The 13,526-nt window shown below is 31.7% G+C and overlaps 1 protein-coding gene across 1 annotated transcript; it reads left to right on the top strand.

Moving 5' to 3' along the window:
* Positions 1–2,264: 2,264 nt before the first annotated feature.
* LOC140819569 (sugar transporter ERD6-like 6) lies at positions 2,265–8,141 on the top strand. The gene is made up of 18 exons (XM_073179707.1): positions 2,265–2,808; positions 3,530–3,592; positions 3,688–3,777; positions 3,855–3,914; positions 4,002–4,067; positions 4,161–4,226; positions 4,308–4,383; positions 4,510–4,574; positions 4,644–4,736; positions 4,884–4,964; positions 5,066–5,150; positions 5,473–5,519; positions 5,634–5,696; positions 5,779–5,838; positions 5,982–6,047; positions 6,211–6,270; positions 6,920–7,034; positions 7,791–8,141. Exons 1-18 carry the CDS (start codon positions 2,614–2,616, stop codon positions 7,901–7,903), a joined length of 1,464 nt encoding a protein of 487 aa, XP_073035808.1. The 5' UTR covers positions 2,265–2,613; the 3' UTR covers positions 7,904–8,141.
* Positions 8,142–13,526: the final 5,385 nt, after the last annotated feature.

A 13,526-nucleotide genomic window follows, 5' to 3' on the forward strand; every position in this document is an offset into this window, starting at 1 on the left:
TAAACGGTTTCTGCTACACTAATGTACATAGTGTGATGATTGCACTATTTTTTCGCATACACATTATATTATTTGGTCGTTAAAAAGAAATTTTTTTATGCATATGATGTAATATATTGTATGATTACGTGGCGATGTTTGGGGCGTCACATAAAATATTTCAACAATGCCAATCAAAACAGCAACAATAAATAAATGCGATAAAATAAAGATTGAAAATTTTGTTTATAAAAGTTTGAAGGCTAAACATTCTACATCTCCATTTTTTCAGTTTCCAGAAGTATTTTACTAGATGACTTTGACTTTACAACACTAGTAAACACCCATTTCAATAAAACTTACCATCTACCTACTAAAACTTCTAGCACACTCTCACCTTTAGTTAGGACAAGTCTCACAATCAATTACACATTATTCTGTGTGAAAAGATTATCACTCAACTATTTAATCAAGCTCATATCTCTTTTGTGTGAGTGATTTGTGTTTGGGAGTTTTATCTATTAGATTGTAACTCTCTCAATTGTAACCTCACACGAGGGGAAAAACATCAATTGGCTGATATATCTATTAAGACTCTTTACATACTTCAATCCTTCAATAAATATTGTCTTATTGGGTTGAGTTGTTCTTCCATCTTCTATTTTCTCCTGATATGATCTTCAAAGAGTTCTATTTTTGGCCTTCATGAATGATGTGCACTATAGAAACAATAGTATGATCATTTGAAAGATTCTGTACAGTTTTTGCTATTGAAACCGTTGTATTCATCTTGTTGGTCAATTTTTGAGATCGAGCTGATTTTTCTGTTGATCGCTCTAGTTTGACCTGCTGGTTTAGTCTGTTGGATTATCTGCCAGTTCTTTTTATGTATGCTAAGCTGAATCGACCAGATGTTATTATGCTGAATTTTCAGCTATTATGCTGAATTTTCTACTATGATGAATTTGAGTTTCAAAATATCTCAAAATTTTTAACTTTTGATTTACTACCTACACTTTTGATAGCGATAGAATAACCATTTTTGTTATTATCAAAATTTAAAATTGATAATATTTGTTCGACCAACATATTATTACAATTTAAATTGGAAAAATATAAACTAAAAGATTAATAAAAAAAATATTCGAGTCATACTCTCGAATGGTTGGCAGTTTAAAAAAGAAATAGAAAAAAATCAATCGATTGCCACATCTCTATATTCTAGATATTTTTTTTTTATTTTAAATAAACAACAATAATGGAGATATTGTCGCATTGGCCAAAGTCTGCAGAAATGATAAGTTATATACTTATAATAATATGCATTTGTTAACCACTAATAATTCCGTAAACATTGTTTATTTAATTAACAAAATTTTGAAGTTTTTTTTTTTTTTTTTTTTCATAAAATGGATTGAACCGGAAAATTGCATAATAAGATTTAAAAAAAACAAACATGTAATGTAAATGTGTTTTTAGTTTTGATCACGATTCCGATCAATTTAAAATTTTAATACTAATTTGTATTTCTTTTCGATTTTTGTCATTTTACATCGAAATGCTAATGTGTTGCTTAAAAAAGATAATGTCACTTAAACTCGATAACGTGTCAACTAACATTATCGAAAATATCGGACTTCACATTAGCACTAAGAGAAAAATGACTAATTTTTTTTTTTTTTTAATGTAAAAGTTAGTGGAGTCTAAGTATATAGTTCATTTTTCGTATTAAACAGACTGATTACTGAAACAAAAAAAAAATTTAAAAACCATATGAATTACATGACCAAATATATAGTATAGTTTTTGTATTTAGTATTATTTGATAAATAGGTATCTTGTGAGACGGTCTCACGAATCTTTATTTGTGAGACGGGTCGATCCTATCGATATTCACAATAAAAAATAATACTCTTAGCATAAAAAGTAATATTTTTTCATGGATGACCCAAATAAGAGATCTGTGTCACAAAATATGACACGTGAGACCGTCTCACACAAGTTTTTGTTTTGTTTGATATACTCATTTATCAATCTAACTTTATTTGATTTACTTTTTAATTACTAATTTGTTTATTTAATTTAATTACTAAAGTTTTCATTAAATAAAATGTAAAAATGATTTTTTTTTTATAAAATTTATTTTTTTAATATTTTTTCTAATCAATATGAAAACGCAACAAGTCTAAATAAATATATTTGACAGAACAGATATTTCAACTTTAAAAACGATAAGCTATTTCCGGATAATCTGTATTAAATTTAATGATGATTTAATCGCCCGCCAACCATCCATGTGAGGTGAACATGAATCCCGGCTGTCGTTTCAGTTCTGGATTACACGTAGATTGATTGATATAATCTTGGAAACCAGCCAATAAATCTTGAGCACCTGTAAAATCTTTCGCGTTTGCGTTTGATTTTATCAAGCAATAAAAAAATGCACACACGACACTTCTTTTGCGCCAGCACACCAAGAATCCACAACTCCCATTGGGTTCTGGAGAAACTTCAAGATGCCCAGTGTAGTCCATTTCTTTATATATATAGTTGGAGTAAAAGAACCAAGAATCAGTTTTTGGAACTGGGTTTTCATTTTACTGTATCCCACGTGATTTGTATAGGAGGGGAAAAATGAGTGGGAGGGATGATGGAGAAGATGGGAGGGGGGACTTGAGGAAGCCATTTTTGCATACTGGGAGTTGGTATAGAATGGGTTCGAGGCAGTCTAGCTTGATGGGCTCTTCTCAGGCGATTAGGGACAATTCCGTCTCTCTGTTGGCTTGTGTCCTGATTGTGGCTTTGGGTCCTATCCAGACTGGTTTCACTGTACTATGTTCTTTCATTTTCACTAGATAAATCTTCTTGCTTTATCGGTTTTCTTTTAGCTATGGATCAGTGTTATAGGCTTAGAGTAGGCTGTTTCATTCATAGTGATGGATGGGTGATGAAAACGTTGTATTTTAGGAAAATTGCATGTTCAAGTGGAGAGATTTTTGTTGCTGATAATGGTACTTGATTGTGTTCTCTTTTGTAACTGCAAGTCTATAAGCTTGTGGTTGCTGAGGGATTCTGAATTCTATTTGGAAAAAAATATGCACAAAATTTGGAAGGCTACTTCATTTTATAGAACAATCCAATCTTCCCCTTTTGCCTTGGCATTTAGAGAAGTGGGAAAAAATAACATGTGGAGGTCGATGGAATAGATTACTCAACTTCTGTATGTTTGTGACATTGTGTCTTTAAGATTGGCACACCAAGAATGTAGTTCGAAATTTAGTTGTTTTTTTCATGCTAAAAAGGGGATGTACGAGTAATTCTTAACCAACGCTTATAACTTGTTCAATCATTGGCTCAAATTTCTTAATTGGAACTCGTACAAGAACTTTTATATGGATCTAGTTCTAATTCCAGTTCCTGTTCTTTGCTGTCAAATATGTGTTTAAGTTATTTTTTCTTTTTCCTTCACGTGAACTGGTATGCTAGTGGACTCTTGAGTACATGTGTTCATAAGTACTAACTAATTATTTCTTTCCTTTTTGTTGTCAAGTGTGGTTATTCTTCTCCAACACAGAATGATATCACCAAAGATCTTAAGCTCACTGTCTCACAGGTGAGGAATTATTAAATTTTCTTGTTTTAATTTAAATCATTTTCCTTTTCCATGATTATACCATCACTTGTTTCTGTTATTAATTATTGGATCAGTTCTCCTTATTTGGTTCATTGTCGAATGTGGGTGCTATGGTCGGGGCACTAGCTAGCGGTCAAATTTCTGAGCACATAGGACGTAAAGGGGTACATTTTTTCCCCAACAATTATGATGTTTGCATTAAGTGTTTTTGTTTCTTGACATTTTTTCATTGGTATTGCAGTCTCTAATGGTCGCTGCCATACCTAATATCATCGGTTGGCTTACTATATCATTTTCCACGGTGAGTTTTCAGTAATGTAATACCATACTTTTACTTCCAAAAATTGAACATTTAAATTGTTACCGTTTGTGTTTACTTTTATATCAGGACTTCTCATTTCTGTATATGGGAAGATTGTTGGAAGGATTTGGTATGGGTATGATCTCTTACACGGTAGATACACAAGCTTTTCACATGTTTATTTATGATGTCAAGTGTATCTTGTAAACATCGGCCCTGAAATATTCTTCTCTGATTCGATTTTAGGTTCCTGTGTATCTAGTGGAAATAGCGCCTCAAAATCTGAGAGGAGCACTTGGTTCCGTGAACCAGGTCTGATGAGAGCATTCTCATTTTTCCCCTTGTTGTCACTAACACAAAGTGACTGAATTCTACTTTTGCTATATGATGTAGCTCTGTGTCACAATTGGAGTGTTGCTGGCGTATATACTCGGATTATTTGTTCATTGGAGAGTGCTTGCCGTTCTTGGTAATCCCCTAACACATATTTATGATCTTTGTCGCCTGTTTTTGAAATCAATTTTCATGTTACACTTTATTTGATTTGTTCATTACAAGGCTTCCAAAGTAGTCACGGTATTCTTTTCATTGACAGGAATACTGCCGTGCCTAGTGTTGATACCAGGCCTCTTTTTTATTCCAGAATCTCCTCGCTGGCTGGTGAGTCTTTTGAAAATGTTTTTCAAAGACAAATTCTAGTACTTATATAACTGTCATTTTGAAAATTAGGCTAAAGTGGGGATGACAGAGGATTTTGAAGCTTCTCTGCAAGTTCTTCGAGGATTTGATACTGATATTACACTTGAAGTAAATGAAATAAAGGTGAGATGTTTAAGTTTGTTTTTGTGAGACATACATTATGGATGTGAATACACACCATCATCATTTTTTTTAACTTATGATAAGATAATTATTACCTTAGAAAATACAAACTATCATATTTCATACGATGATTATTTTGTTTGCCAGAGGTCTGTAGCTTCAACAAGCCGAAGAACGACAATACGTTTCGCAGATCTCAAAATGAGAAAACTTTGGTTACCTCTCATGGTACTTTAAAGGGTTCTCTGTTTTCTATGATCATGTTGTGTTACTTCTCATATGCTGAGTCGTATTTGACCACTTTTTGTGTTCTTTAACATACACTGCAGATAGGAATTGGGTTGCTTATACTTCAACAGCTAACTGGGATGAATGGCATCATCTTCTATTCGGCAACTATTTTTGCATCAGCTGGTGAGTGACTTTTTCTTTGGTGAATGACCTAAAGACGTGAAAATGAGTTTCGCTCGGCATATGGCTTCTATGTATATTTTGCGTTTAATAAAAGATAAAAGGGTTTTTTCTTTTCACTCATCAGCCTTGTGGATCAGAGTCCACAAGAAATTTTGTATAGATTTCTCTAGCAATTATTTTGTACCTGTGTTATTTAGTAAAAACAATTAAACCAACTTGGTAGAGAAACATGACATACAGCGTTGGAAAAAATTCATTATGATTTCTATCATAAATTGATGTGGAATTCTATGGTTTTTACACGGTAGCCTCGATTGAACAGGTATCTCATCGAGCAATGTTGCAACGGTTGGTGTTGGCGCTATCCAGGTTAAATTTCTATCAATGTAGTTATTGACTTGTAGTATTTTTGTTCTTTCATATTTTATCTGTCAGAAAATGCCCGGATGGCTAATTAAAAGCATTTCCGAGTTCTTTTTTCAGGTTATTGCTACTGGAGTTTCTGCATGGTTGGTGGACCGAAGTGGTCGTCGGATTCTACTTTTAGTAAGTTTAGAGAAACATGACCATTTTAAAGGGTTTATAACTTATCCATATAAAGTACATAAACGGAAGATACTTGTCTCAGGTCTCCTCCTTCGGAATGATCTTCAGTCTTATACTTGCTACGGTTTCGTTCTATATAAAGGTACTTAGTTTCTTGCAATCTTTTGTTAATTTGTCGATAACAGAGTTAACATAGATGTTATTGCACACGAAAACGCTATTTGATTTCTTGTTCTCTTGTTGCTCGGGACGCTTGGTCTGTGGGCAATTTGAAAATGTTTCCAGGATTTGATATCGGAGGATTCTGCTCTCTTTGGCATACTTGGAATCCTTTCAGTGATTGGAGTGTTGGTACGTATATTTAACATACGGAATATTGTAGAAAGAACTCGACAGACTCAAAAATTCGATTAACAGATGGTTGCTCAATGTATTTTCTAGACAAAAGCTACCTTCAAAATTAGCTCGTTCATGATCTCTCAATACATTTTAATCAATTCTCTTTCCATTGTAGTTGATGGTTGTTTTCTTTGCACTTGGAATGGGTCCAATTCCATGGCTTATGATGTCCGAGGTACTCTTTCTTCCCCTCTTCTACAAAGTATCTCTAGTCTCCTTTCATATTCTAACTACAATGAATGTCATAAATTTTTTATTTGCATGTAAATGAACATTCCATATAGATTAGATTGTATTACGTCGCACGGGCTGTGCTATTCGCGCAAAAAGTTTGGTTTTGATATTGAATTCTCATCTTAAAAAAGCAATTCATAAAGTTTAATGTACTTTCTCCAGTTTTCCTTCAGAAAGAAAAAGCAGAAACAATTTTAGTATTTGGATACAGTAGTGAATTTTCTTCCAAAGAAAAGGTTAAGCAGAAGCTCAGGAGCCACATTTTGTTGATTTCCGGAATGCGCATTTTAAGCGCTTGCTTAAAATTACTTTTGCATCCGAATATTTTTTTTTTGTTTGTGTGTGAAAAGCTTATTATTAAAGTTTTCGTATCCGAAAGTACTTGAAAAGTGCGACATAAAACCATTTCATACCGTCACACTGCTAAGACATAATCTTTGGCAAAAACGAGCATACACATGATTGAATATCTAATCTTTATTGGATGAAAAACGTAGACTTATCGATCCCGGAATTTTTTTTAAGATTTAATTGAAATATCAATGTACTTTAGTAGATTAGTGTGTAACATTAGTTACTTGGGATTTCAGATTCTTCCTGCTAAAATCAAAGGACTGGGTGGAAGTGTAGCTACTTTAGCTAACTGGTTCTTTTGCTGGGTTATTACAATGACAGCACCTTTATTACTGGCTTGGAGCACTGGAGGTTTGTGATCCTTACACTTTTCGGATACTCTTATCTTTTGTTTCGCTTCGTAAACGATAATAATTGATAATAAAAATTAGAACCAAGATAACACATGAGATTTACAGTAGTTCAATACCAATAGGATATCTACTTCCAGTTGCCACTGCAGTAAATTATCACTTTAATAAACTGGAGTTCCTTCTTTCCTAAAGATAGAATCACAGGAGCACATTCCCTGGATAGGAGTTTACCACCCTAATCTAACACTCACACCTGGTTGATGAGACGTTATTCTTAGGATAGTACGCTGATGCTAAATCCGATGCTTGATAATGTTACAGTGGTAAAACATGAGTTCATTAGATCAACTGTTTAGAGCAGTATCCTTATGGTAGCTTGAACTCAACACCACCCACGTCGACCTTACTGCGAAGATTGATGTGAACAATTTATGTCAAGAGTAATAGTTATGCTTGACATATATCAACAGTTTTTTCTACAAACTGTTTGCTAAAATAGTCACACTCGTACACAAACTATACCCTTCCGGAATACATAACGAATGCTCAGAGTGTAAGATGTGATGAATATCATCAAGAAAGCTACATAGTCAATATCGGCGAGCACAGTTAGTTACCTCGTCTCAATGAATACAATCGAGTTTGATACGCAACATTTTTGAATGTAAATATCACTCTGAGAATTCCGCTCTATCACATTTCTACATCCGCTCTTATGACTAGCATGTTGAACTAATCGAGCATGTTTCAACAGGAAGTTTCACCATTTACACGGTTATGTGCATCTTCACTTTGGCATTTGTGGCGATTTGGGTGCCAGAAACTAAAGGAAAAACATTAGAAGAAATCCATGCCTCTTTTAGCTAAAAGTTTTTTTTTTATTTCTTTGTTTTTTAATTCATTCTGCCAAATTTTGTAATAGTAACAATGTATTATTCAAGTCACCGTTGTGTTGTTCTCTTCTCTATTATTTCTATGTATGTTGTATGTTATTCAATACAGGGTAATGTTACTTACGCTCAATCTGTTGTTATATATTAAAGTTAAACTCGCAAAATTGATTATTTCGGGGATTTGTTCATGTTATCATATGAGTAATGTTCTAACTCTTGATCTTGGGATACAAGGAATCATATTTATTTTTTTATAACGAGTTCATGTAAAAAAATAATTGTCGCCCTGTTACGATCTTTGGACGAATAGTTAGAGTACTATTTATGTGGTGGCATCGGCTAATAATTGTCGTCATGTTACGATCCTTGGACGAATAGTTCGAGTACGACTATGAGATTATGACAGTATAATGAAGTTGATAACTTTATTTTAGGCTGATGTCAGCTCTTTATGTTTTTTCAGTTTTGAAATAATATTGAAAATATCACGTTGAGATATTAATTTTTTATTTCATTTAATATTTGATTTTTAAAAAAAAACATAATAAAAATTGCATATAGTTATAACAAATTAAAAATAAAAAAATACATGAAAATAAAAAAAAATACATTACATAAAAATGCAAATAATTAAAATTTCATTAAATACTAACAAAATAAATTACAGATTGAATCTTTAACGAATAATTTGTTATTGCATCTTCATATAATACAGACGTTGAAAATCAATGAACCTTTGATCATTATTTCTCTATTATCTGATTTTCGTGTTACATCGCCCTTATTTCATTCTTCTTTTCCATAGTTTGCTGAACTTTTTGCATACTGATATTTTGCTAGAGCAATCATCACTTTCTCCTTTTGTTCATCTCCTTCATGCTTTGTTTTGAGCCTATCCATCATATTTGTGTCTTTCAATCTTTCTTTCTCTCATGGTTTAATTTTTTTAAGACCTTCCTTCCCATTTGTCTAATGATTTTACTCACTTCATGTACGTCGTCTCCTTCCTTTACTATCTGTGTATCGGAAGGTGTGGAGAAAAGGGATGGAGACGATTCATCATCAACATTATTCAGATTGTTCGTAGCATACGTCGAATCTCCTTCAGGTGTAACAAAACTTTCTCATCGGACCACGAAATCGTATAATATTGCTCGAAAATCGTTTGAGCTTGAGAATACTAAACTAAAAAAAAACTAATTAGGAATTTTCAGAATTTCAATAAAAAAAATGGAATGAATACATTTATGTCAAATGACGATCCGCTTTAATTGAGTGTTCCTAGTTCACTTAATTTGTTTTAAAACGTGAACACTCATTTTACAACATATATCATTGAATTCTATATGATTTTACCACAAAAATAAGAATAGTATAAGTGAAAATTTTAGATCTCAACGTCGTAAAAGTTTTACCATCAAATAAAAATTTCACATAAATTTTAAATATAGAATATTAAGTTTTAAAATTTGAGAATAATAATAATAATATGACACATGTTAAATACATAATTCAAAGAAACGAAAGAGTTTAATGGTTGGTTTGTGTGATTATTGTTAAAGAAATGTCAAATTGAATAATAATTATAATATGACAGGTGTAAGAAAAATTAATGGGGGTGTATACATTACGCATGTAAGCCCATAATATTGGACTCATACATACATATAGGTATTTTGTGAGACGGTTTTACGAATCTTTATCTTTGGGACGGATCAAACCTACCGATATTCACAATAAAAAGTAATATTTTTTCATGGATGACCCAAATAAGATATTCGTCTCACAAAATATGACCTGTGAGACTGTCTTACACAAATTTTTGCTTTGGAGATATTATTAAAATATTCAATCATTGTTGTTTCTTCGGGAAATTGACCTTCAGTCTCCAGTCGTCGATTTTTTTTGTGTTCAGTCCTGGTTACTTTTTTAGTACCACATTTCCACATAAAGTGTGACATTTCGTATAACATAGTACCACAATTTTGTGGATAGAGAATGAACCTAAAGAAATATTTTGATTGGAGATTTTTTACTAACTTCCCTTTGTTTCTTTGGCTCTGTTATTATTCTATTTTCTTTAGTTTCACTCATATTCAATCATTATTGTTTCCTTGGATACTATTTATTAATTTTAAATTCAATTGATTCTTGTATGGTTAGTCTGTTGCTCAGCCGCCAAAATTGTTAATATTGTTCTTTCTTGTCATATTTGTTAAAAATAAATATTTACGATAAAAATAATAATCTCAAACTCACAAAATATATTAATTACACACTTTAAAAAAATTTCTCTACTCAGTTGTGTTTTTCTTCACAAATTAAGATACCTATTTATAAATTTTTTTAGAAATAATCTAAAAATAAATACATCATTACATACATCATTACACTCTAATTTTCAATCTTTACATCTCTTATTTTCCATATTCGATAATTTCAATTCTTATTTTCATCACTCCCCTTTGTGATGATGATCATCATACAATGATTGTCTTCATTATGTGTTTTTATACTACCTCGTTAAAAATCTTAGTAGGAAAAACTCATTGGGATAAAAACCATAATAAGGTAAAAAGAGTGCAGGCATTTCAACTCCCCCTCATGTTAACACGAACGATTTTTCACAAATTTCGTAGATTGTGAATCTCAATGTTATATATATGATTTCTGAATATTGTCATAGGAAGTGCCTTAGTGAAGAGATCTGATCAGTTTTCACTTGATTGTATGTAACGAATATCAATATCTTTATTCTTCTCAAGCTCTTGGATGAATGCGAAAAATTTAGGGGGAATATATTTAGTTATGTCGCTTTTTATGTATCATTCTTTCATTTGAGCAACACATACGGCATTATCTTCATATAGTATCACAGACGTCTTGTCGAATGATAATCCGCACGAGATTTGGATATGTTCGATCATTGATTTTAGCCACACACATTCACAGCATGCTTCATGTACTGCAATAATCTCGGCGTGATTTGATGAAGTTGTTATGAGTGTTTGTTTCTGTGAACGCAAAGAAATTTCAGTGCCTCCACGAATAAATACATATTCGGTTTGGGAACGTGCCTTGTATGGATCAGATAAATACCCAACATCATAATAACCAATTATATTTTGATTGGTATCTTTTGAATACAAAACTCTCAAGTCTGTCGTGTTTAGTAGATAACAGAATATATGTTTAATTCCGTCTCAGTGTCTCTTTATTGGATATAAGCTAAATCTTGCCAATAAATTTACAGCAAAAGATATATTAGGTCTTGTACAATTTGCAAGATACATAAGAGAACCAATAGCACTTAGATATGGTACTTCTGGACCAAGAATAACTTCATCATATTCACATGGACGGAATGGATCATTTTCTATGTTTAATGATCTAATAACCATTGGAGTACTTAAAGGATTTGATTTATCCATATTAAAATGTTTAAGGATGTTTTTTGTATAATTTTACTTGTGAACAAATATTTAAAATTTTTTTTTTTCAATTTGCAAACCCAGACAATACTTTGTTTTTCCAAGGTCCTTCATTTCAAATTCTTAATTCAAGTACGACACAACTTCTTGAATTTTCTTATTCGTTCCAATGATATTTAAATCATCAACATATACATGAATAATTACGCATTCGGATGTTGTTTCTTAATGAAAACACAAGTGCATATTAAATTGTTAACATATCCCTTTTTCGTTAAGTGTTCACTTAACCGATTATACCACATTCGGCCGGATTGTTTTAACCCATATAATGATATTTGAAATTTAACAAAATAATATTATTTGGGTTTTGAATCTTTGTGCTTCTGTCTTCTTAAATCTTTCAGGGATTTTCATATATATAAGATGTGACAACATCCATAAGACGCATTTATAAATTTTCAGATACTACCAAACTAATCAAATACCGAAACATAAATGCATCCAACAGGAGAATACGTTTCTTCGCAATCAATTCCAGGCATTTGAGAAAAACCTTGTGCAACAAGTCGAGCTTTATATCTTACTATTTCATTTTTCTCATTTTGCTTTCGAATAAAAACTCATTCGTACCCAACATATTTTTCACCTTCAAGGAAGGTGTAAAAACGTTACGTTCATTTAGCGAATCCAATTCAACTTGGATGACATCTTTCCATTTTATCCAGTTTTTTCAATTTTTACATTTACCAAAAGATTTTGTTTCATGATCTTCATTGTCATTTATGATGTACAATACTACATTGTAAGAAAATATCTCATCAATTTTTTTTTTATATCTTTTCAGTTCCATAATTTTCCAGTGTTAATATAATTGATAGAGATTTCACGATTCTCATCAGTTTGTGGTTCTAACAGAACATTTTCATCATCATGTGTTTCTGTCGGAATATCATTTTCTATTTTGTGATCATCATGTTTCTCTATGCATTTTCTTTTTCGAGGATTTTTATCCTTGGAACCAATTGGCCTCCATACTTCAATTGTTTTATGACAGCATGAGTGTTTTCAATTTGTTTCTTTGGAATTTCAATTCGAGCAAGGGCGTTTACAACATGTATATATGATTTAGTGACCTTTTTTATGTCTGCAAATGCATCTGGTATTTTATTTGTTATTATTTGCAAGTGCACAATTTGTTGTATATCTTTTTCACATTGTTTAGTTCTTGGATCCAGATGCAACAATGATGATGTATACCATGTAGTTTCCTTTTCGATATGTTTATTTTCTCCTTCTAACATTGGAAGATTTTTTCATTAAAATAACAATCAGCAAAACGAGCTGTAAACACGTCGCTTGTCTGAGACTCAAGATATCAAATGATTGATGGGCTATTGGTGTGTTGTCGTTGACCACCTAATTTTTTCCAACTCTTTTAAATAAAAACGAGTGTAATGATGAGTAGGGTCGAATCTACAGGGAACGGTAGATTTATTTATTTTGATAATAAAAATAAAAAGGAGGGATTTGTTTTTATAATTACTAAATAAAATAACCTAAACTAAAATTACCAAGCAAGAAAAATACTGAATCTAGAATTGAAAATTGATCGACGACAATAAAGTGAAGAATTTATTATGAGAAAATACTGATTCAAGAGGATTTTACTATTTAATTATCTCATTGTTCATCGGTTAACCAATCATTTATTCATGTTATTCCAAACAATTAACCTTAGGATAATAGGGATAGCCGCTAAAATTCTTGTGTTTTCCTAAATTAATTGATCAAACCCAGCATCCAGTCAAAACTTACCAATAATCAACTGGGCACGATATAGCGTTTCATATTAATTAAAGATAGCATTTTAGTTTCGTGAAAACAGTCAATCCTAAAATCTAACAACCGATATAGCTGCAATTAGAAGATATAGTTACATCGATTTATTTAGATTACACACGTTATGATATCACAACACATCTAACATATTGCTACTCACGTACCATTCGTTCATGACAATTACAGATCACTGAATTCATGATTAGTATTAGAAAATCATACATCAAATTAAATTTTCAGATTATTTGACATATAACATTCATATAATTAAATCATAAATCAACGAATACTTGAGCAAACAAGAATAATAAATTAAAGTACAGA

The sequence above is a fragment of the Primulina eburnea genome, chromosome 18 (genome assembly GCF_022965805.1).
Source record: "Primulina eburnea isolate SZY01 chromosome 18, ASM2296580v1, whole genome shotgun sequence".
Taxonomy (NCBI): Eukaryota; Viridiplantae; Streptophyta; class Magnoliopsida; order Lamiales; family Gesneriaceae; genus Primulina; species Primulina eburnea.

Bases quoted from the DNA above. Each gene is read 5' to 3' on its own strand.
- LOC140819569 (XM_073179707.1), top strand. From the start codon at position 2,614: ATGAGTGGGAGGGATGATGGAGAAGATGGGAGGGGGGACTTGAGGAAG. The intron at 5,697-5,778 runs GTAAGTTTAGAG...TACTTGTCTCAG, and splicing joins GTCGTCGGATTCTACTTTTA to GTCTCCTCCTTCGGAATGAT. The intron at 6,271-6,919 runs GTACTCTTTCTT...TTGGGATTTCAG, and splicing joins CATGGCTTATGATGTCCGAG to ATTCTTCCTGCTAAAATCAA.